Source organism: Nipponia nippon, unplaced genomic scaffold (assembly GCF_047370975.1).
Source record: "Nipponia nippon isolate SJK-2023a ecotype South Korea unplaced genomic scaffold, ASM4737097v1 scaffold_11, whole genome shotgun sequence".
Lineage (NCBI taxonomy): Eukaryota > Metazoa > Chordata > Aves > Pelecaniformes > Threskiornithidae > Nipponia > Nipponia nippon.
The window spans coordinates 20,163,229-20,187,753 of NW_028262302.1; the positions used below are offsets into that span (position 1 = coordinate 20,163,229).

The following is a 24,525-nucleotide window of genomic DNA, read 5'->3' on the forward strand; positions in this document are numbered from 1 at the left end:
GAGTTGGGGTCCATGCCCGTAACCCTGGCACTGGAAAATACCCTGGTAAGATACATTCTCTCTGTAGAGAGCGTATGTATATCTATATATGTCCTTTGGGAAGCTGCTGCCTTCACTCCCAACTGGGTTCACTGGGCGTGGGCACAGAGCCCTCCCGCCCACCGTCCTGGGTGCATGAAGAGCTGAAGGCAGCCCTGTCCCACTGCCCTCATTCGATGCCCTTTCAGCATTGCCCACAGAAACAGGTGGGTGTCTTCCATAAACCAGCAGCACCTGACATTTTTCTCCCCACCAGCCATGCATGAATCACCCTGAAACCCAGGCCGAGCTCCTTGTTTCCTGACAACTCAATGTTAGCCCAAGCAGGGGAGATGGAAGAGGAGGTTAGGCATCGCCTCCTCTTCCCCAGCCTGCTGCTGGCCAGGCAGAGGCTCCTGCGCCTGCCGCCGTGCCTCCCCTGGACGCTCCATGCGCCCTGTGCCGTCCGTGCCTGCTGGCACTGGTTTCGCAGGACCTCACACGAACCAAAGGCTGGAAGGGCCTCCCCTGCTTGACACCCATCTCCCCTTCAGTGCTCACGCTGCTCCATCGTGCTCTCGTGTGCTCCTGCGGGAAGCACAGTTCTCGGGAGAGGCATCAAAGGCAAGGCCTGTTTGGGCAGCCGTGGTGCACATCCCTCCTCGGAGCCCCCCTGCCCCTGGGGCCAAGCGAAGAGGGGACCCCAGGGGCTGCATCTGCGCAGGCTGAACCCGCAGCTCGGATCGCTGGGTTTGCAGAGGAGGAAGGCAGGTCTCGGCCCCCCTCGCACCCCTCAGCGCCTGCGCTCGAGCTGCTTCCCGAGGGACAGGCAGCAGCGGGGAGGACCAGGCTCCTTTTTACAGCCCTCCAGGGCCGCATGGCCCCGCCACTGCTCCCCAGCCTCCTGCCATGAGACTGCCTCACCCCACTGCGGGTGTTTTTTGCCTCTCCCCACGGCATCACAAACAGAAGCAGAGCTGCAAACGCTCCCCTGACAGCCTCTCTCCAGCGGGTTTGAGGTGGGCTCCTGCCAGGGTCCCCGGGGGGGTCCCCTTACCGCAGCCCTGGCACAGTCTGCCTGCCACCCCCGGCTCCGTGGCCCCTCTGCACAAGGCGGTGAGGGGATGCTGCCCACGGGAGAGTGTGTCCCAGCTGTGGGCAGGGCATGCAGCTGGGAAACTCACTCTGGGGGGAATACCCCTCCCAAAGAAACCCCCAAAAAGAGAAAAAAAAAGATTGCGCCTCCTGAACTCGGTGTTTTCTCAGCGGGGACTGCTGCGGGGAGGTGTTGGAGCCCCGTGTCAGCTCCACACCCGCGGGCAGGACAAGGGGGGAATGCTTCGGGAGAGCGTCCCCCCTCCCGCGCCCCTCTGTCCCGCGCGTGGGGCGCTGTGCGGGCCGGGCCCGCGCCCAGGTGGGGCCGCGCTGTTCCACGCGTGTCCGCGGAAGGTGCCGGGACGGCGAGGGCTGCCGCCCCCTGCTCCCCCGCGGGGCGGCCGGGGGCGCGGCGGGGGGCCGTGCCGTGCCGTGCCGTGCCGTGCCGGGGGGGGGCCGTGGCTGCGCGCCGCCCCGCCGGCGCTGCCGGGGGAGTGGTTTCCCCGCGCCGGCAGCGGCGGGGCCGGTCTGCGGGCGGGGAGGTGCCGCGGCGGCGGCGGCGGCGGTGCCAGCGCCCGGCCCGGGAGGATGCGGACGCGCTGACGGAGCTGCCGGCTCCCCTCTGCCGCCGTGCATGGGCGGCGGGCGGCTGCCGCCTCGCCTCGCCTCGCCTGCCCCGCCGGTGAGCCGGGCCGGGGGGCGGGGGGGTCTCCGCCGGGCTCGGGGGAGGTGCGGGTGGCGGGGGACGGCTCGCCTGCGGGGTCCGGCGCAGCCCGGGGAAGAGCCGCCGCCTCCAAGTCCTCCGCTTGCAGCCCCGCGGCGGCGGCCCGGAGCCCGGGCTGGGGCGGTGCGGGTCGGGGCGGTGCGGGGCGCGGAGCGGAGCGGCGCGGCGCGGCGTGGAGCGGGGCGAGCGCCGGCCGGGAAAGAACGTTGCAGCTGCACGCCGGGCTGCGGGGGTTACGGGGACGGCAGGGCTGGAAGTGCGGCTCTGCGCTGGCTGGCCTCTCCAGATGCTTTTCTTTTTGAGTAAGGGATGTTAAGGAGAATTCACTGAAGAATGGGGTCTCCTTTAAAAAAAAAAACAAACCAACTTGTGCGGCAGCCGACAGGGCTGTGTGAAGGAATCCTGATGAATGAGCGTAGCACTGAGGGAGTTGTTGGTTTGCGGTCTGCGATCGCCTCAGCTCTTCGTTTATTCCTTTTTTTTTTTTTTTTTCAAGGCAACTTTTGAGGCGAGGAAGCGCATAACAAAGCACAAGTTTCAGACAGTGATGCTTTTGCTTGCAGCCTAGCTGAACTGGGTAAAAGAACACTGAAATCCTGCTTTTCCCATCAGGTAGCAAATACCACACATACGATTACTTGTAGAGAAAGAAAGAGCCTACTTTGCTCTGTAAATGAGGACTATGTTCCACTCTGAGCAAGGGGTGTGAATATTTTCCTGCTGCCAAATGAACGTACCACAAAAATTTTCTTTTCATCTGGGACAGAGCCGTGTTTGTAGATCTCTGAATATGGCTACAGTTGCGGAGGGGAGTTAGGCTAGGCTGGATGTAGCATTAACCCCTCGAGCCACAATAAGCGACATACAGAGAGATATTTGTTTCCATTAGTCTTTTCCTGACCGAGATCTTTACTGCAGCCGTATAGTCAGTGGTGCAGCGAAGGAAGCCCTCCTCGCTGTAGGTTCAGATCTTATTGAAGGACCCAGAAGTTGGTGTTCACGTCCGTCCCGTAGCCTGGCTCTCTGCACAATGCCTCCTTAGGAGTAGCCTGAAAATGAAGGTGAAGCAGGGAAATCTGCCTACACACAACCAGGCTCAAGCCAGTGTTTTCCATCTCTTAAATTTAATGAGCAACAACTTTTGTGCCCAGAAGAGAATCCAGCTCACAGCTCAGGATTCCGATAATTAATATTCCATTTAAAAACATGTTTTCAGAGTCAACAGTATGATCATAGAGAGAAAAGAAGCAAACAGGGAATTGCTTGACCTGTTTTCCTTGCTTTTCCGATCTAGCCTGACAATTTGTCAATCAAGTGGAATTCCTCTAACGTCTCTGGTACGTGACTTTAGCAGAAGAAATGAACGTGCAAATAGAGTCACTACTTTCCCTCCCTTCTCACAATGATCTCTTTGTATTAAGCAACAGGCTTTTGCATACATCAGGTATCAACCCCACAGTGTCACAGGCTGAAATTGCTCCTTCTCTCTCATTTCTGACGTGATGCCCCCGCATTGGAGCCTATTTAACCACATCTGTCTATTTTGGAGGGGTCAGTCAGAGAAGCCTTGATCTGGGGTGGATCCTATGTCGTGCAAGGCAGGAGGAGCCCTACCGTGACTTCAAGGAGACCAGCGTCTACCTCAGCAGCAGCTCTTCCTTTTGCTCCTCAGACATGTGTACCTTGTCTGGAAAAATTTGTAAATGAATCAATATTTCCTGCATTTTCCATCTTCAAAGGAAGACTTTATTGCAAACCCCAGGAAAACTGCCAACCAATAATAACCAGGTAGAATGAAAAACACTGATTGATACCAACAGGTCCTTAAAACCTTATCTCAGCCCCCTGTTTCAGCCTTTGTCCCTCTTTGATGGCAAGTCCTTAGGGGCTGGGATCACCTCTCCTTCACCGTTTGGAGAGAGCGTGACCAGTAGCATCTTCTGCAGAGCAGATACCAGTGCTGGGAGAAGCTGTGGTCCAGCAGGACAAGACCCTGCTCTCGCCAGGGTGCAATGACTGGTCCCACAGCGTTTTGCCCCATAGCGCCTGTGTCCCCATAGGACTAGGAGAGAATAGTCCAAGTGCAGCTCCTCTGTTGAGACCACTGCAACTTCTGCGAGATGTAACTTGAATTTTCAGCTGAGTTCTGTCTCTGACATGCACATGCATAAACTGCCAGTGTGCAAATATTTAGGAGACCTCTAGATCCGGAAGGTGCTTGTTAATTGGTTGGCAGGAAGACTCGTAACCCTACTAATGCATATCTGCTTTCAGCGTTAATGGCTCATTCAAAAAAAAAAACATACTGCATTTTTATTTTTCTAATAATTTCTTTATTTTTAGTTGCGTGTTGTCCTCACCCTCCATCGTGCCCATCCCTACTGCGATAGCACACGGTGTTCTCATATCTTCCATCTCAGGCTGGGGCAACTTCCCATACTTGGAAATTCAATTAAGCTTAGAGTTTTAATTCCTGGAGAAAACCAGCTGCATCTCTGGAGTGAGGCTGTGATGTCGTGACACCTGCAGTTGTGCTGTTAATTACCCACAGGGAACACTAAAAGTCTCTTCGTTGTCTTTGTTCTCTTAGGAGTGTCTGGTGGGTTTTTGTTTGCTTGTTTATAAAACCTAACACTTTTGCTGCATTGGCTTTACTAAATTCTCTACTAAATGCTCAATATTGCATCACATTACAGCACTGATAGCACTGTATTCCAATTTCCCCAGAGTTACAAGGAAAGAACTAGTTTATCTTTTAAGTAAATACTGTTCTACCTAACCGTACCTAACCTCTCATCCTATTCTGTTACCTAGAAATGAGCCCAGCGGTAGACTATCCAGAGTATTCTTTCACAGTGCCAGAAAGACATCAGATATTTCACAATCCATTTCCCGTGACCTTTCCATCTAAGAATCACCTGCACTGTGTTGATGTTCTAAGTTACTTTTTTCCTCACTCATCTTCTGCTTGTGAGATTGTGGCCTGAATTCAGGACGATCCAGAAAAACCTAGGGAATAGTAGAAGGAAGCACGGGAAGCCAATTTTCATCTGCCACCGATTCCCATGGGTGCTGGAAGGTGAGGGACAAGTGTGGCAAATATGAGGGATGAGAGAATCGTCATCTTCCAGGGAAGATCCCAGAAACAAAACCATTTCTTTCTGAGACCCTTTAGTCACAGTTGCTCTGAACTAGAAGGAGTGATGTACTTATTTGTAAGGTGCTGGCTGCATAAGGTTGTTTTGAGAGATTGAAGCCAATGCAAGGTTCACTGCCTGAGCAGAGCTTGGAAACACTGCTCAGCACAGGCATTTCTGATTCCAAAAGCAAGTTCTTAGATGAGAGAGTATTTGCACAGCGAGTACCAGAAGAGATACTTCCAAAAACATTTAACAGCTTGTTGAGGCTTATCTCTAATTTTGATGGGGCTGTTTTCTTAATGAGGTCCTTTCACATCAATTAGCTGCTGAATGCGATGTTAAAAAAATATAAATCCAAACTTTCTCTTGGCACATGTTTCCACGAGGACTCTGTGGAGATTTCCATGATACTGGGGTCTACCAGCATTCGGAGGAGCTGGCTTAGTCATTCTTCCCATCTGCTCTGCTTCTTCCTCCCTCCGCTGCTCTGCGCCATGCTTCCTGGCTGTCTGCTCTGCATCCCTATCTCCGAGCATCCTGGCTGGCTGCCCCTCTCTCCTCCCTTGCTGTACCTATCCCTTGTGGCATCTTCCGCGAGAAAGCTCAGGTAGTTTAGTGCTGAGATCAAACAGCTGAAATAAATGAGCTTCTCTAAAGCAGCCAGGAAAAAGAAAAAGAAAAAAGAAAAACCCACCAAGGAAGCACCCATAGCAAGCAGCATTGCAAGCATCATTTGCAAAAAACTTTGAGTTAAATCACCCCCAAATCATGAGATTGCTTTAAAAATTGTGATAGTTAAACACAGGCTTAGTTATTTTTCCTTCTTCTTTGACCATTTATGAATCAAGTTCCTAGCTCCTTTTTGCAAACAGGGCCAGGAGGAGCTTGGGCAACTCCAACAAACTGGAAGCTGAGGTTAGTGTGCAGTCATGGCGCTCCAGGAGCTGGGGATGTAAGAAGAACAACGGCTCCTGATGCCTCGCTGTGCAGCACCAGGAGTCAAGGAGGCTGAGTTAGGGTGATCTGCCAGTACCATGCCCTTTGCAAGCCTGTGTTTTCTAGTGTTGGTAGTCCACAGATGAGTGTTTGAGAAATTCCCCAGGGTGATATTTACCCCAGTAGCTTCTTTGGAGCAGGAACAGTAAAAACTGCAGCTCTCTGCGAAGTTAGCGGTGAGAGGCAGCACGGTCTGGAAATAGCAGCCTCCTACCCCTTTTCGCTCTCCCAAACTACGTGCTGTGTCTCATGCTGAAATGCCTGCTCCTCCACATCGAGAGTCATTTCATCTCGCTGCTTCCTGAGAGAGATCGACATCTTCTGCAGAGCGCACGCTGCCGAGGAGAGGAAGGCAGCTTTGGCCTGCGGAGAGCAGAACTCAAGTACTGCGTGGGTGGCCGAAGACAAGAGCTTCTGAAATGAGGGAACAGAACAGATCTCTAATCTCCAGACTCTGACACATATCGCACTTTTCTCAGTTGCTTAGGAAAGAGATTTGCATCCAAAAAGAAGTGGGAGGTTTAAACAGGAGTTCATACACACGCGCATTTGTCTTCTGTGGTCCATGCGGTGACTTACATTTTGCTAGTCCCATGGAATCCACAACACTTCATAAAGTGCGTCCATGACAAATGTGCAACTGGGGAAACAAAGAAGCTGTCCAGGTTCCTATCCACGGTGTCCAAAAGCTGAGCTCAGTAGGCAGTCTCAGCAGTTGGAGGCTGCAGGGTGTCACTGAGGTAAGCGCATATTTTGGGTTGTGCCAAGATGCTGAAGCTACTGTCCCACCCTCAGCAGAGGTACTGAGCATGGTCCTACCCATGGATGGCCCAGGCCGCCTGTGTGGTCTGAAGCACTGCAGGGCCTAAGCTGTAGCTCCGTCCTCCTAGGGCACTAACTTAAGACTGAGGCATAGAAGAGTTGGATCCACAGAAGCACCTGGCCCTAGAAAATGCCGACTGGCATTTTCTTGCAGGGATGTGCACCTTCTGGTACCATGCGAGCAGCCCCTTCATGGCTTCATCCGCCACAACCACCGTAGCTCTGTCCTAGATCGCCCGCTCATCCACCCCGGCTGAACTGACAGCCCGATCTGCTGCAGCAAAGTGGCCCAAATAAGGCACCCTTTCTTCTTCTGGGTGGAAAAACCTCCTTGGATCTGTTTGTTTATTGGGAATTGCTGAGCATAGTGTACTGTGGCCCATCGAAATTTTCCACTTCGCAAAAATGAAGCAGTAGACCATTGTTTCTCCTGCCTAACGCCATTCTTATGCATGACCTGTCCCAGTTTTCCTTGTAATCAATAGCAGGGGTTTCTTTTTGTAGCACACACAAAGACTAGACTCCTTGAATGAAGAAAAGTTTGCATTTATCCAGAGGCTTTAGTGGGGTGAAGCAGGGGAGACCAGACGCCCAAGGCTGAACTCCTGGTTTGTTTGAGGTGCTATCTGAAATCAGTGGGAACCGTGTGTGTGCTGCGATTGCATGGGCGAGCTCCCACATCTTGGTGTTTACAGTCCTCCTGCGTGCGAGGCTGAGCTCGCAGAGCTGCGTGGGGGACGTCTCTCTGGCCCAATTTAAATACGGGGCTAGTAAAACCCCTGGGATTGTCCCATTGAAATAAGAAGGGAAGGGTTCCCGTTTCTGCAGTGCCAGAAAAATGATAAATTTGCACACAGAGCAGTGGTTCAAGGCCAATTTCTGCCGCCTATCTACACTTACTTGTTAGAAGGTGCGCCTTCAATGTGGCATTGTTAGGCTGTTATCATAATATTTCCATGAGTGCTCAGTGGGGGAATGATTAACTTGGGAAGCCCGGGAGGGGAGGAGGCTGCCCCACAGCCCCTGCTAATCTAGCAGCAGCCCTGGCACCCTGAGGTCAGGTCTCCCTCTGCCACCCAGTTGTTTCCAGCACTGGGGCAGCTGGGAGAGGAGAGGTGATGCTTTCAGAGTAGAAGGCATCTCTAAATAAAAGTGACCTGATGGTGGAGGAGCTGCTGCCTCCCAGGGAAGCATTCAGGGCTCGGCGCCTCTGAAACGCGGGGCTCCTTTATCAAGTGGCTGATCTGCGGGCTGCTAGGATTGCAACCTGTGGCCGGTTCCTATTTCTGTTTTGCCCGATGAAGTACTCTCGCCTTAAAAACATCTGCTTCGCAATTCACGGCTGATTTATCCTAAGGAAAGGCCTCCACTGCTGTGTGTGGTGGAGTCCTTTCCCCACACAGCAAGGCCAGGCACGACCCAGGAGAGACAGCCAGGCTGGGCTTCCCACACACCCCAGCTGGCCAGAATTGCTGCACAACATCCTGCTTCTGCTGCCTGGCACCGGTTGTCCTCCCGTGGGTGATGAGACCACCCCATCAGGACAGACCGTGTCCTTGTGGTGTAGAAACACCAAACATACAGTGTGTCCCAGATGCTTTCCAAAGTGGGAGAGAAGCCTGGAGGCCACTTCTCGGTGCCTTGGCTTTTGGCCTGTGCCAAGCAGCACAGGTGGAAATCCATCCCTTTGTGTGGAGTGGGAGGCTGAGTGCCCTTGATCTGGGCCAAGGGGACACGACTGAAGCATTGCTTGGTCTCAGTGGTGGACCTACCTCTCATATCATTCCCTTGGTTGTATCTCTTCACACTTTGCTTGGTGCTACGGCTCCTAAAGAGGCAGGACATGACCAGCTCATTGGAGTAGTCCCTAAATCAACTGTCGTTTACTTGGAGGTGTAGCAGGGTCCTCTCCAAGCCCAGAGGAGGGATGGCCAGGCAGTGTCACTGGCCTCTGAGACTTGAGACTTCTTGGTCACTGTTAATAGCAAGCAGCACAGCTGTGTTGATACTCCTGGAGCCAGAGAAGCAGCTGGTTATCAAGCTGAGGCAAAGGAGGACAAGTTATTTTGGGGGTGGAAGAGGGATAGGTTGGGAGAGGGTGCACTGAGCAAATGGGCTCCAGGCTGGACTAATCAGCAAAGGAGCAAAGGTGGGTAAAAGTAAGAAGGGACAAGAAGAGATAAGCAGAGAAAGGCTTTACTCGAGTAATTTCCACTCTCTTTCCACAGCAGTAAAGGCTTGTCGCATGGTCTCAGTAACCGTGCCTTGTTTTTAAAAGATTAAGCAGTATCGTAGAAGGAGGAGTATTAGTTTATGTTTCCTCTAGTGTCAGCCAAAGAAGGTAATCACATCTATTAGGTAGATAAAGTGAGTATTTCCTCTTCAGAGAATAAATGCGTTCAGGTAGTTTTATACACTGGAAACACTGAACTCTTCAACAATCTTGACTGGGAAGACGTTTTTCTGGTTTTAAATATGGCTGTGGGGCTGGGAGAGGGACTTCTTTCACAATGCAGTCCTTAAGTGATTTTCTTTTTATTACAGCTTTCCAGTTGCTGAGCGCCAGGGACTGACATCACCTCTCAAACATTGCATGCACCATAGGACAGAGTTGCCCCAAAACATTGGAGAGGAGATTGGTCTTGGGTCAATTCAATCCAGAAGTCCTTTGCTGAGACTGGGAAAGCAATGGATGGGGGTTTAATTCATTCAGTACTGCGTAGATCCTTGTATACCGCTAACCAGCCATCTGAAGATGCCTCTATATAGCAAGCCTGGCTTGGATTCCAACCAGTGGCCATGTGGTGCCCGGTTCATTATCTCTTACACCATTTTGTCTCTCATTGAGAGATGACTCAGTGTAATATCTGTTCTTACTACATCCAGTCTTTTCTAAAGGAGAGGTTGAAGGTAGACGAGTTTGTGCTGAGTTTTCATTCGTTTAATAGTAGCAGTTTTGTCATGGGTAGTGGGATAAAAATCTTCTTCCCAGAGTATTGGATAACATGTATCAGATGCTCTCTGGGTTCCATACAAGAGACAAGCATTGAGTGTAGTCATGAATTTTTAAGGGACAAAACATTAGCCTCTCTGAAGTTGGTTTGATCATTGGTTAGGAAGGAGAATTGCCAGACAAGAATTAAACCTTCTGAATTGAATTCTGGGGATGGAGATGTGATTTCCCGCTTCCCTAATTTGCAGTAAGCATGGCCTGTGGCATGAGAAGAAACTCCAGAATGCAATGCACAATTTTTCCTCTGTTTTTGAATAAAATCAGTGTGCAGTTAATCCAGTGTTATAAATCTTGGTAGGAAGGCTTCCAGAGCAGGTAGATTTGTTTAATCACTTGGGCTGAAATCCAAACCACTGGAGGATATAAAATATATACACTAGTGCCATTCACTTCACTGAAAACACCTTTTTCCCATCCAAGGAAATAGCTGTGGCTGGCATGAATATATATTTGGCAAGCTGTAGGGCTAAACAAATTTCTCAGAAAATCATCTTTGGCCAAGATACTGACTATATTTCAGCACTGTAACTCCTCAAGCTCCTCAGCTAAGACTTTCTGACAAAGAAGTCATTGGAAATCAGTGATTCACACTTTGAAATGGTGGGATCCTCACCTCTGCTCACCAGGCTCCCTATCCTGATACCAGTCAAAATATTACTTTCAGTATGGAGTAGACCTTTGCAAAAATCACTTCTCCTGTGACATCTGAAAGAAATGTGCAGTAATGTAATCCTAAGGTATCCTTCTTTCAGCATATTTTGTCTTCCTTGTGTCTTGACCAGTAGCTTCTTGAGCAGGAATCTCGTTCTTTGATGTTTTGAACCATGTCTCACTGAGCACACTGATCCTGCCAGATAAGGGTATACATTTTTATTTTCTGATTTTCCAACTATCATCAAAATCCCTGTATGGGAGAGTTTCAGAGTGTCCCAGTTTCTATGTAGCTTACACTAATAAGGTTTAGCATCACAAAAAGAGTCAGACTGCAAGGTGTTTCAGCTAAGAGCTTTGGGTGTTTTTGGAACATTAGTTGCCTCGATAATTCACAAGGTATGCTACGAGCTGCGTCCTTAGTGAGATCAAATCCCATCTGGCGTAGAAAATTATACAGACCTTCACAGTAGGAGTTTCTGCAGCAAGTTTTCAGTAGTACTCTTTCACACCGGTCACTGCCAGCGTTGTCACTTTGATTGCACGCTCTGACTCTGTTGTATTGTCTCTTTCAGGCACTTTTAGGATTTGACAGAGTTTGCACGACACTTCATCAACGACGTGAACGCCTTCAGCAAGGACAGTTTTTGGAAGTGACATCTGTTGATGTGATTGAAGGTAACATGCTCTTTTCTTCATTGCCCTGTATTTGCCATTTATCACCCACAGAGCCTCATGCTCTGGCCAGGCATCCTCTCTTGCTGCCCATCCTGGTTGGTGAGAGCAGGATCAAGCCTCAGTTTGGTGCACGTCTGAGCATCCTCCAGGTTGATCCTTGCTTCAGGTACCAGCTCTTCCTAACTGTGGCTCAGCCTGTCCCATAAAATGTGTTTTTGCCCTTCTTCTTAAGAAAATCTTTGCTTGTGTCACGCAACCTGCCTGTTTTCCGTAGCCACATAAGTGCTTCACATTTTTGAATCCTGAAGCTGGTCTTCATTCAAATATTGTTTTGCCACCAGGAATTTCACAGGTCGGTTTTGCCCTCTGTTCAAAACCTAAAATAAAAATGTGTGCATTGTTTCTGAGCACTTTCTGGTAAGTAGTTTAGCACTTGTCAACCTATATATTGCTCTGTATGTTACTGACCTCGTTAGAGCCATCCCAAACAGCAGAAAGTGAGCTGTGCATTTGCTCCACGCCCCTGGAAAAAGATCAGCATAGCATGGTCCGGCAACTGTAGCAGCTGCATTTAAGATAATCGTCTCTAAATGTAGTTTTCTCACAGAAAAGCAAGAACAGATTTTGCCTTTTTTTTCCCCTAATTGGTATATTTGCGCTTTATTAAACCTAGGGGAAGTAAATGCATCTCTTAATTCACTGCCACAAGAGTTTTAAGGTTCAGAGTAGGTGACTCATCCACCAGAACAGAATTTATTCTTTGTTTGTAAATGCTATTTATTGCCTTGTTTTGTATCACTATGGCTACAGTATGTCACTGATGATATCAGCATCTACCGTACATAAAATGAATGCAAGACCGAATTTAAAAGAGATGTAGTTCTTATAATAATTTGCTTGTATCAGCCACTTTTCTGCTGTATGTTAGTACATCTCACGTAAAAGCAGCACTAAAAGTGGCTCAATATTTTTCCATCAAAACTGGCTGAAAAGTAAAAAATTCTCCTGCACATCAATCATATCATAGTTAAAACAGCCCTAAGCAGCCACCAAAGCCCTTTTTCAGATTCTGTGGCTTTATAAACAATTCAGTGATGTGCTACAGGTGATTTCGAAGTTTCAGCTGAACTGATTTGCAGTGGCATTCTCAATTATTTTACTTCTAGTCATTTTTAGTGTTAAATACCTAGTTAAGCTTGTTAGAAGCATCACTGCTTTCACAGCCCATATAGATTCTTCTGCTTTCCTTTACTGTTTCTAAGTGGAGACTGGGAACAATTAATCTATTCCAGTTAAAGCCTAATTCTTTTGCCAATTGCATGGCCCCATGTTCTTTTCTGAAACACATCAAGTACAATCACTTCTGCCATCCTATTCAGTCAAAGCCTTAAGTTGCGCAGATTTTGTGAAATGGCCGGGGCTTCAACAGCTTGGGAGCTGATTCACTGAGGCATCTGCTGTAACACTGGCAGGACTGTCACCATTTTCCTAGCCAGAATCATTTGTCTTTGTCATTTAGAAATAATCTGTGGGGTGTAATGTGGTCTTAGGGAAGCACGGAGCCCATTATTGCTCAATAATAGAATTTCATAAGGTCTTAACAACATCTTTGAGCTCATATGATACATTTGACAGTGCATGAGTGGATGTATATCTCTAATGTCCCATGGAACAAGGACAGAGAGGTGTTTTAAACACTTGGTACGTATTAAAAGACTGCTAAAATAAACCAGCCAGCTGTGGGCTACTGCAGGAGTCGGCTGCTGGCTAGCAGGGACCAACCCCCAGGACACACAGCAGTGGGACATGTCTTCTCCATGGTAGCCAAGCCCAAGACTTCATAAATCCCGGCCCCCCACAAAGCCTCCAAGATTATTTCCAGCCAGCCACACACTTTCTCATTTCCCTTTCCCTGCAATCCAGGACAGCTGGGGATGGGGCACTGAACCTCGAAAAGGATCTGAAAAGAAAGATGTTCATCTCGTACATGGTCAGAGAGGTGGGCCGCGTGCTCCTCCAGGCTCACGGCTGGCTCTGGCTAACAGGCGGTATGAAAGCTCCCCCAACAAACTCTTCCCAAAGAGTTGAGGTAGGAAAGCGGGGTCCCGCTATAGCCCAGCATGGTCATCCGCAGAGGCAGTCGTGGAGGGACAGCAGGAGGGAGATACAAAAGGGTCCCTCTGGGACGAAGGGAGAGACCAGGACCAGGATGGGGAAAAAAGGCAAGAACTGCATGAGCACCAGGGGTAATCAGAGCGAGGAGGCAATGGAGGGAGTGCTGCTTTCCTTTTGGGCAGTGAAGGGTCCAAGGGCACAGCTCTGTCCTTTTTAAGCGCTGTCTTGGGGTGTAGGAACAGCTGGCACATCTGGGCCCATGGTCACTGTTCCAGGAAAGGGTCTCCCATTTCCAGATCACTGGTCCCTCAGTGTTGTCTTCCACGGATGCCCAGTGGTATGGCCCACTGGAAGCTGCAGGAATAAATGCATGAGTCCAGAAAATAAATGTATTTTACGGATTAGGTGATTTGTGGTGTCCTGATGTGGTGTCCCTGGGGAGGGGTACAGGTCCAAGCAAGGGCAGGGAACTCAAAACTCTCCTCCTAGCAAGCAGAATCTGTCCCTCTTCTACTGTGCTGTGGCTCTGGGAGGATTCAGGCATGTGTAAGCTGGGGGATGCCCAGATCAGCGGTCTGGTTCAGCCTCTTGCTGAGTTTCAGAGCCTGGTTCTGCTCCCCTGTTGTGTGTGTGTGTACCAGGAAGCGTACTGTTTAATTCAGTGTTGGTTGTGTCCAAGGCTGGCGTTTCAGGGCTTTTTCCTAAGCTGATGATGGATGCCTATGGGGTCGAGTCCCGGTCCACAGCTGAGCTCAAGTGTCTCCTGGGTCTGCTGTGCTCTTTTTTAAGTATGATGCAGTGGGAGTGAAAGTCTCTGTGATATCACGCTGCTCTGTGCTACAGCTAATTAAAGTCATTGTGAAGGGTTTTGTAGTAATTGCAGATATTGTAAAATTTAGTTTTGTGGGGTAATTGGTAATGTAAGCCTGAAACAAGTTATCCTTAAGATGTTTTAGTTTGCAATTCTCAGTAGGAGCAGCCTTTACAAAGAAGGCTTTTGTGTGTGAAGCAGGACCAGAATTAATGGCAGCATTTAGTCGTGCCTAAAGGGGTGCTTGCTGTGGCAGGTGGCAGGGTGGTGTAATTGATGATGCCTACGTTCTGCGTGCTGCAGGAGGCTCCGGCAGCCAGTAGCTGCTGTACCTGATGAGTGCCAGCTAGAAAGAGTGAAATGCTGAGGCTAAACCCATCCAAGGCTGATGTATTCCCATCCAAAATGAACATGGCCCCTTCAGTCTGTAGGTCAGACAGCGGTTCAGGCTCTGTTTGCTCTACGCACTTCATACACGTCATGAAGTTTTCAGGCATTCTCAAATTTTTCTATAGAACACTGTATCTGTAAATGGCAAACGTGAGGAAAATCCTAATGCCGTAGAGACGCGCGGCTACCCAGCCATGGGCTGGGCTGCGCTCCCTGCAGCGAGGACTGCAGCCGGCTCTCGTCCCTCTGCTCCGGGCTGCCCAAGTGCCCCGTGTAACAAGGAGAGTGCGAGGGCCAGCGCTGTAGTGCCTTGGGTGCCAAACAGCACAGGAGGATGCTTAATGGTCACATAAGCAGCCTAGGTTCCTAAGTCCCTGATTGAAATGAGATTTGGGTGCCAAACCTTCCCTGATGCATTTGAAAATCCCACTCAACACCTTTCTGAACACTCAGGCAAGTAAAGACTACTGAAAATCTGGCCCTTAGACACCAATACAGCTGGTGTGTCTGGAATTAACAGTTTAAAAAGAAGTGCTGGCTCATAACTAAATGGAAGAGACGTCTGGGAAGAGCAAATATTGAAGATGTTATGAAGAATCAGAATGAGAATTTAATTCAAGGCTGATATTTCCACAAGTAACTTTTTTTTGGTCAACAGATGCAATTTCTGAGCTCATATATTAGTAATCAACTGCTTGTTGATAACATAGGAGGGCTCATATTTTCCTGCTGATGACTCTGGGACTCTGTGAGGGTCCTCTCTGCTGTTCCAGGGGGCAGTTGGGGTCTCTGCCCCGCTCTGCATCACAGCATGCAGTGGCAGCAGTTTGCTTGGGGGGCCAAGGAAACACTTCTCGGGGGGCTGTTTAGAAAGGACAAACTGTAACACAATTATTTTAACAAATATGAAAGGCCAAAGTCTTTTGCTAAATTAACTGTGGGGCCAAAGTTCAGAGCTGAGTTTTCCAATTCTGATTTAATATTTGCAGCATGACAGAGGTGATGAACACACGGGAACCGGTGATGGAGGAATTCGCGCTCAGCCAGACTCCTGAGGAAGAAGGAGGTCCCTCAAGCCAGGTAACTTTAGAAAAACTCGAAAGTATCCTGAATTGCTTTTCAAAAGCAACGTAATACAACCAACAACTGTCATGCATGTAGATGTTGAATTGCAGAGCACAGATGCCAGAAGAACAAGCCCTGAAATACATGTTTGATCCTACTTAGGTTTTATTTTTAAAAGGTAAGAGTTCTGGCGGGAGGGTTTTGTCGGGTGCCAGGCCCTTGGGGCACAGTGGCAGTGATGTCTTGCCCGTGTGGGGATGCAGGCAAAGAGGGTGCTTGTCACCAAGAGTTCAGATCTGAGCAACCATCGCGTGATGAAGGCATCCAGCCAATACTGTACCGCAGCTTTTATACAGCCACCCTTGTAATGAGCTACGTTTCCTCAGGCTCAGAGGGAGCTCCATTTTTAGAAAAGAGACCATTTGAAATGATGGTGTAATTCACGTAAATGGCTGTGGCACCGTAGCAGCAGCACTGGTCAGGGCCATTTGCTAGCAGGTGCAAGAGCATTTTCTGTCCCCAGGCGGTCTCAGACACCCACTCGTGCACCCGCCTGCGGTGCCATTTCCAGCAGGAGGGATCACGATGTCCCAGGCCCCCCATGTGACAACCCCCGTGCCCTGGTTTGTTCTCTGCGGTTGTGCTCGTGATTCTCGGTGTCACTGCCGGAGACAAACCACCTAAATGTGTCGTGGTGCACCTGAGTTGCTTCTCAACACAAGATGTGTTATTGCGAGCAGACTCAGAAAGCTACTCTAGGAGAAGCCTGTTGCAGGTTAAAGTCAAGCATTTGGAAGCCAGGGAAGTCAGAACTGAAATTTTGCAAATTCCTTTCAGGTCACTTGTGCATGTAATGGAAGACTGTATGCAATTAAAGAGCGAACCATAGGCTTTCCCATGTCTCGTCGACCGCACAGGATAGATGCTGCTCACTTAAAGAGCACATTTTCAATATTCTCCTTCCTCTTTTTCACTGAGTCCCAGGTTTTCCTTCTTGTGTTAGTGTACACTGTCCAAACTCTGTGCCAGCTCCGATTCTGCCTATGTCTTCGTGGCTTTTCTGTGATGTCCCCGATCATATACTCCAGTGGTTTTCCCCCAGCTCCTTTACCCTACCCCTCTGCGAGAAAGTGATACCATCCACGTTTTAGTGGTGGCCAACTGAGGCAAAAAAGCAAAAAGCAACGAGAGGCAGCACAAAGTCAGTGACTTGGTGGGAAAACTAGGTTTCTTCCAGCAGCTTCCAAGCACTCTGGCCAGGAGACGGGTCCTTCTCTTCCTGCAGTCTCCTGCCCACTCGTCACACACTCCAGCTTCCGCAGAAAAACACAGCGAGGCCCGGCAGGCAGCTCTGCTTCCTGCCAGTCCTGACTCATTCCTGGAGGGACATGGTAAATACTGGGCTCCGGTGGAAAAAAACATTACGTGATGATTGGTGTGAGAAAAGACCATATGAGAATGACACAAACAAAAATAGCCAAGTTGAAGCCACGCAGGTGCCTTTCCTAAATTTTGCTGCAGCCGTAATAGTCTCCTTTTAGCACATTTTTAGATCAGCGTGTGTCATTTCCTAGGGCTTCAGAAAGCAGACGGAAAAAAGCAGAAATTTTGTTGCCTTGGATCCCCCTGCCAGGGGTTGCTGGCAGGCTTAGGGATGGGGTGGCTGTCATGCAGCCCTCTGCCACCCGAGCAGGCTGAGCAGCAGCCGGGGGAGCAGGTCACTGTCACCTGTAGGTGCAGCCCTGGGAGGAAATAATGCAATTTGCCCACAATTTTATGGCTATTTTTTGCCAGCTGAGCCGTCAGGCTCAGGGAGCTGGGCTCCACCTGGTCTGAAGAAGAGTGCACTGCTGCTCAGGGGTGTCTCTGGACCTGTCCTGGCCAAGGAGATTTTACCTTGTCTCATATTTGGAAGTAGAAGGATCATATTAGCAGCTTCCTAAAAATTCCTTCCAATCAAGACGGCTGCCATGGAAATGTCTTTCCAAATTATAAACAGCTCAGGAGGAGGCTGTGTAATGGGAAGTTGGGGGGAACTTTTCTGATAGGCAGCACAAGCAGCATTGCTTGATCAGGACGAGTTATACCCATGTGGGTGCAGCTCAGGGAGGCATTAGAAAGGTCTGCCTTCAGTGGTTCGCTTGGTCTAGTTGCACTGAAGGGGCTTTCTCACAAAAAAAATCCTTCTTAATTGTGTCTCACTTTGCAACACTAACAATAATATACAACATTTTTCACCTTCCTGTAGATTTGCAAAGAGTAATGAATCCCTGTAACACTACCAGGAGGAGCAAGGGCATGAGGGTGAGAATTATTGTACTTCCCCATCTCCAGAAGTCAGATACAGGCATCACAGCAATGATAAAAATGTGCTTGCTGCTTCCCAGACACACAGGAAGAGAATTTCCCTTCCCAAGGGCTTGCCTCCCCATGCCAGCTCTGACACCACGTGGGACAACTAAACCCTAAGGTCGTAGAGAGAGCAGCTCGTGGGATGAAGGAAGGTTGCAAAAGCCATTGGAGCAAACACCTCCACTGGGCTATGACACTGCAGTCCCCAGGTCCCTGGCAATGTCCTGGAGGATGTGCCCAGTTTTATGGTGTTTAGGGAATATATGAATGTTTCTGCTTGTGCTCGTAGCAGGAGCAGTGCTGAGACTGGCTCACATAACAGCAGTGCTCAGCCCAACCAGAGACTCTAATTCAATGGTGAACGTGTTGCAAATAGGCAGGGAGGTCCCCACCAGCACACAGCAAACCTGTGGCAGCACCTGGAGTTAAACTGGGATGGTTCTTGCTCTCAACCCCTAGGTCAGTCCCCTAGTCTGCACCCTGCTTTTATTGTTACAAATAAAATAAAATAAAATAAAATAAAATAAAATAAAATAAAATAAAACTCAGCTAGCACAGGGAAATTTACAGCCCGTCAGTGCAGGTATATGGACATTTGAGAAGCCAGGAGATAAGGTTTTAGTGAAGCAGCAACAGAGTTTGCCTTATGTTAACATCCTGGAGGAGCTGGAATTACCTTTCCTCAAAAAAGCCCCAGAAACAAAACCAATCCAAAACAAAGTACCCTGAGAGATTTAAATGAACCAGCTATGTTGAAAACAAGAAAGCACTTTTATGTGTTGCAATATCCTTCACTAAAAAGACGTAGTTCGGCTTCAAGCTCTAATCACTGCATAGTGTTTGACCTGCAGTTTCAACATGACAAATGAAAATAATAGCTGGCACCATCCTCTGTGTAAAAATGGTCTCTGGGGCTACCTCTTTTGCATGAATGCATCATAAAATACAGTGTTTCACATTACAGAAAATAGCTCTGCAGAATGGTGGCTTCTTAATAAACTGTCACTGCAAGAAAACATAAATATCATATCAGAGTAAAAGGACAGCAGCTAGAAGGGCTGCAGCAGCCATTTAGCTTAGCGCTACAGCAATGACCTTTGTGTCCTAAAAACCCACCAGAACTGAAATGCAAGTGTTTGGCAACATAATGAATTTTGTCACCTAAGTCTCCATTTTTACTATGCACGTCAGATCACACAAGTCATGGCAATTGTCTGCCCAATGCACTGGCAAGCAAAGTTGGGTTTCTGGTCCTGGTCTTTGCCCAGCAAGGGACAACTTGTGCAGGGGAGAGTGTGCTGGGACCTATTAGCCCCTCTGTGTCCATGCTTGGCCAGTGAGGAGCTTTTGAAATCCTCCCTGTGCAGGACAGCTTGCCCTACACCAGTTTGATCGGGTTTTTTGGTGGACATGCGAGTGCGCGTCAAATGTAGAAAGGATGCTATGATGGAGTGTCTACTCTGCTGGTGTGGAATACGCATCCCTGGGCAAGGCTTTGACAGGCATGTCCCCACATGTCTCACCAGGCCTTCCCAGACTCACGCGAGAAGTACCCCAAGCTGTCCAAAAGACTGCCGTCAATCGTGGTGGAGCCAACCGAGTCCGGGGAGGTGGAGAGCGGGGAGCTGCGCTGGCCTCCTGATGACCTGAAATCAGCAGAAGACAAGGGTCTTCATGGTGACCAAAGAGTCTGTGTCCAGCAGCAGCAGCAGCAGCAGATGGATCTGGAAGGTCTGAATGAGTCATTTTCATCCTTGTTCCCCATAGGAAAAGAGCAGTTTCAGGCCATGCCATGCACTGAGTTAATAGTGTACCAAAGAGCAGCAGGTGCTTGAAGGTGCCCAGAAACACCTGCACTGGAAGTCCTGTGGACTGAAAATAATTTCCTTGTGGCTTTTGAGCACGTGGTGTTTTCATCTGCATCAGGCTCAGTGCTGGCCACTTGCATGGCCAACAGGCAGTTTACTGCACATCAGCAGTTCACTCGAGGAAACAGTAGTCCTGTTCAATAGCATATGTCTACCTCCCTATCTCCTAGCCTAGAAGCAAAGTGTTTAACAGCTGCACATTTTCAAAGCATCATGGTGTCCCAGGAGAGCATTAATGTAGCAGGAGCTCACAAATATGTAGACATGACTAGTAGTGTCACTGTGGGGTAAATATGGCTAAAGATAAGAGCTTGTTGGAGTGTAGCTTGCACGGTGAATGCTCCAGTGTGGAACTGGTCTATTTATTTCTGTTTTTTTCATCTCAGTGCTCTCCTTTTCCCTTAAAGAGTGACATGGTTTCCATTTCAGTGCACTGTTTGCCACCCAGATGCCCAGAGACAGCAGCATTGCATGGGGTGCAAGAGGCACCTTCCCTTACCTTCCAAAGGGCGATGACAAATGGTCTGATCTTCAAGTGTCAAATCACCTGCTATTCCAGTTGGCATTTCTGGATGGTGGCAACCACAGGGTGTGATCATTGAAGAGGAAATATGAGCCAAATCTATGGCCTGACCTCCAGGTTGCACGTTATGGCCTCTGTGTTGTTTTTATGCAGTGACATTAGGATTCGTTATGCCTTCAGTATTGAGAGTTTGAGCAGATTTCATGAGGACAGCAGGTAGCCCTCCCACTACGGTGGCTGTTCTGCTTTTAATGAGAGGGATCATCAGCTCACCTCACTACCCGTCCTGAGGTCTGACATCCCCTGTAAAGTCAGGCTGTGATGCACTCAGAGTATCCTACTCCAGGTTTAACTACTGGTTTGCAAGTAGAGTGAATTGCTCATGTGGAGTCTGAGCACCCTGACGGATCATCTACCTGGTGGAGCAGGGAATCAAATGAAGGCCGTTGTACCTGCATGGGGAAATAAATGCTGACAAACTATTTCTTTGCAGATACTTTAGCGCACCCGGCTCAAGAAGTGGAAGACAGTACAGATACTCTGGAAAGCAGAACTGAAGAGGACGAGTAGGGACTCTGTGGCCTCAGAAGTGAAACTTCATTGTGAATGTTGTTGGAAAGCTAACACACTCTGAAGACATGTCAAAGTAATCTGTATTTAAATCTGCAAGGGTTTTATTTAGTTAGTACCTGGTAAGAAGCGTCTGGGCTTTAGAACTGTTCTTTTCAACATTTTGATTTTCAGGCTGGGATTCACATTATTTGTTTAATTTTTCCTTGGGAAACAATGGGACGTGTTAGGAAATATGAGATTATCAAGGAAAAATGTTCCTAATTTCAATTAGCACATTTCATTGGATTTACCTTTTTCAAGCAAGGCTGCTTTCAGGTATCAACAGCAGGGCAAAGGGGTTACATTTCTACAGGAGGGATGTCTTAAATCTAAAACCTTTCTTGTTTTTAGCCATTTAAAACTAGCACTGTGATATTATGGACAATAGATGTAATATAATGTCACCATTTGATTTTGTAACTTTTGTATAGAGACGCAAGTGTAAGATTTGCCTCCAGGCTGCCGCCCCGGGGCAGCCAGAGCAGTTCTCTCCCTTTGGCTAACCTGTGCAAATTCAGATGAACCAGCCTTTTCTTAAGTCGCCTTTTCAATAAGGCTCACGCCTTTCAGAAACACTTTCTCGATGTACATTGACGAAGCGGATTAGCTAGTCGCTGGTGTTTGTGGAGTGAGGCTGTCTGTTGTAGGCTTGGTTCGGTGGATCATGCTGTTCGTGCACTCTTCAGGCCCAGGTCTAGCTGTGGCGTGGCGCACGCTCCTCTCCCTTGAAGCCAACGAGATGGCTCCCGCTTCCGCCAGGGCTGGATTTGTCCCACCTTGTTAATAGAAATTGTTGTGACAATTCTTCTTTTGGTATGTTTTGTGTATAATGTAGGTGCAGAGGCCCAGCTGTTCCTCCCTCAACCCAAGCCGGGCAGTGGTTGGAGGTGGGTGACGGGAGCTCCATGGCATGGCCCAAACCTGCCCTCCATTTTGCCTGACGCCAGGTCCCCCCCAAGCCACCCGCAGTAGAAAGGGGTGGAGGAGGGCCAAGGTGGCAGGACACACACCCGCCTCCCTCCTGCCTGAGCGGCCCTGCTGGTGGGCGTGCGGGTGTCGGGGGGTGCCTTCACCCCCTCATGGGGGCTGCATGGCCCCCTCGGCTTTGGTTCCATGGCCCCCTCGGCTTTGGTTGCACGGCCACCTCCTGGAGACCAGAGCTCACGGTGGGACAAGCTGTCTCTGGACGCCTCGGGCCTCCAGTGGATTTTCCTTGGGGATTTGGGGGCTATTTTGACAGGGGGGAACCCGCTCCTGCACGGGGACCTCCCAGAGACTCCCTCCCACCATCCCAGGAGAAGCACCGATCTTGGCCCAAAACGCTACCCTTTGGACAGTGTTGGTGGAGACAGATAATGCACGTACTCAAAAGGGTTTGACTGTGTCAGTGACGAGTGTCCCGTAAGCTACGAAGTTGACTTTCTCCATCTCTGCAGGGCTGGATGGGGTCTGTACTTCCAATTAATGTTGCAGCCGGAAGAAGCCGCTCACTGTAGGTGGAACGAAATAACAGGATTTCTTCCAGCGTTAACTCCTAAGTTGACTTCCAAGTGCTTTCTTTTCTCCAGTAATAATTTTCTCTAATGGCAACTTTTAATTGTGTGATGGTGGATAAGATTTACTGGCCAGATGTATTAATATGATAAGTTTATACCTTCTTAGCAACCAAATTTAATATATTTACTTACAAAGAATTCTGTGCAATGAATGTTTAATACAAAGGAAAGAGACTATTTTACTTCAAAGCAACATTAATTTATGTACAAAACTATATAGCTCATTATTTGGGGTGTTTGGGAACTAGGACCCTTTTTATAAGCAGTGTAGTATAGTATGATGTGATACTTAAGTTAAACTTTGCTCTCTCAACCTATATAACAATCTGTTTTGCCTTGATGTAGACTCTCTTGCCTACGCTGTCACAGAATTATTTTGTTGGATGAGTGGGATTCTGGTCAGAGCACCGAATTTCACCAGAGTAACTGAAGGTTTCAAGGGCACCTCCTAAATCTGGCTGCCGTCCCCCTCACCCCCTTTGCTGGTGACAGTTTTCTGGTAAAGCCAACGAAGCGAGAACAAGCTCAGGCTACGTCTTTGGGTAACACACAAGCAGCGAGAGGAGGTCCCCGGCTCAGACCCGTCTGCAGCTCGTTGTGGCGGGAGGAAGACTGTGCTGGCGAGGCGGCTGGGCAGATGTGAGGTGCTCTTTAAGCGCTGCTTTTGCATCAACTGTCAAGAAGTTTTACAAAGCTCTGGAGGAAAAACAACGATGGTGACGACATATTTTTAGCTGTGTGATTTCCTTTCAATCTGCATCTGCCCAGCTCCGTGAGGAATGACGTTAGACGTATCACTTAATTTGCTTTTCACTTTGTAAAAGGAAAAACAGTTGTTTGAAACACTTCCCTCAATTTTATGTGCTCTCTATCTGCTTTCAGACGCTCCCTCCCTTCCTGCTCTGGATGGCTCTTATCCTATTTCCACCTGAGGTCAATGGCACTTCCCTAAGTAAGTTTCCCAGAGAAACAACAAAATTCTACATACACCCTGAAAAAACGCCGCGCAGCACTACGTTTTTCATCCTAGTACATAAAGCTACAGCCCATATAGAAATGCCAGATTTCCTCCTTCCAGCCTAATTACTCCTCTTTCCTTTTTCCTCTTTTGTGCTGCTCCCTTAGAGTATTTTACCTGAAGCAAATGGATGCTTCAAACTACAGCTTTCCCCTGAAGCCGTGTGGCCTCTATTTAACTACCATGCAAAGCCAAACTCCTCCTCTCTTTTTTTTTTTTTTTCTGAGCATGGGCCAAAGGCCCTAAAATAGGAGAGCAAGATAGAGAGAAAATTGTTTTATACCAAGAAGCCCTATTTATTCAACTTGCAGGTCTATGAATGTCCACTTACTTTGTCTGTGTGCAAGTGTTGTCTCTCTAATAAACTCAATAGTTGTTTTGTATTTTTTTCTGGATTAAAAGCTTTGTAGAAACTAAAAAGGAAAAAAAAAGACATTCAGTCATATTTTTCTAGTCTAGCTTGTAGAATATTTCATGTAGTGCAGAAAGGAAGTTTTATGGAGTAAGACATTGTTGGATTTTGCTCTATTTCAGTTCTTTCTAATTTTGTAAAATGCCACCTGTACATAATACTCGACTAATGTATGTCCTGTAGATGTATTACACCATTTAGCCTATTAAATGCCTATACTGGACCGATTGGAAGAAGTGGTGTACCCACAGTGTCTTCGTTTAAAGATGTGAAGGATTATTTGTGGTGGCGTGCTGCTCCTGTCCTACCACTAATACAAGGGAACGAAGCCCGCTCTAAGCCTGCCTTTGCCCCGTGCCATGCAAATACTCACACCAGCCCTCCATCCCACATGTTCCTACACAGATAAATTCAGATTTACATCAGTGGCAGTTGCTCTTTCCTTTGAGCCCTCCCTAGACCAGGCAGCTCAACACTCACTGCTTCTGCCTTGGGATTTTCTTGCTGCCCTGCCTGGTGCGGCCCCTTCGCTGTGGGTGGTGCCCTGCCTTGCGTGTGGTGCTAGCAGCGAGCCAGTTGGCTCATCTTCCTTCACCTTTTAATGCAGCACACATTTTTAACGTTTTCTGGAAAGGCTGTTGTGGAGCCCAGCAGGAACTCACATTA

General features: G+C 48.5%; 1 protein-coding gene and 1 long non-coding RNA gene across 2 annotated transcripts in view; one reads left to right on the forward strand and one right to left on the reverse strand.

Moving 5' to 3' along the window:
* Positions 1 to 1,628: 1,628 nt before the first annotated feature.
* Positions 1,629 to 24,087, forward strand: LBHD2 (LBH domain containing 2). The gene is made up of 5 exons (XM_087747784.1): positions 1,629 to 1,795; positions 11,035 to 11,137; positions 15,443 to 15,533; positions 19,397 to 19,601; positions 20,755 to 24,087. Exons 3-5 carry the CDS (start codon positions 15,444 to 15,446, stop codon positions 20,829 to 20,831), a joined length of 372 nt encoding a protein of 123 aa, XP_087603910.1. The 5' UTR covers positions 1,629 to 1,795; positions 11,035 to 11,137; position 15,443; the 3' UTR covers positions 20,832 to 24,087.
* Positions 23,779 to 24,525, reverse strand: part of LOC148056858 (uncharacterized) — a 32,994-nt gene continuing 32,247 nt past the window's right edge. The window contains exon 4 of the long non-coding RNA XR_015702344.1: positions 23,779 to 23,860. This is a non-coding gene — a long non-coding RNA (uncharacterized LOC148056858). The remainder of the gene's footprint in view (positions 23,861 to 24,525) is intronic.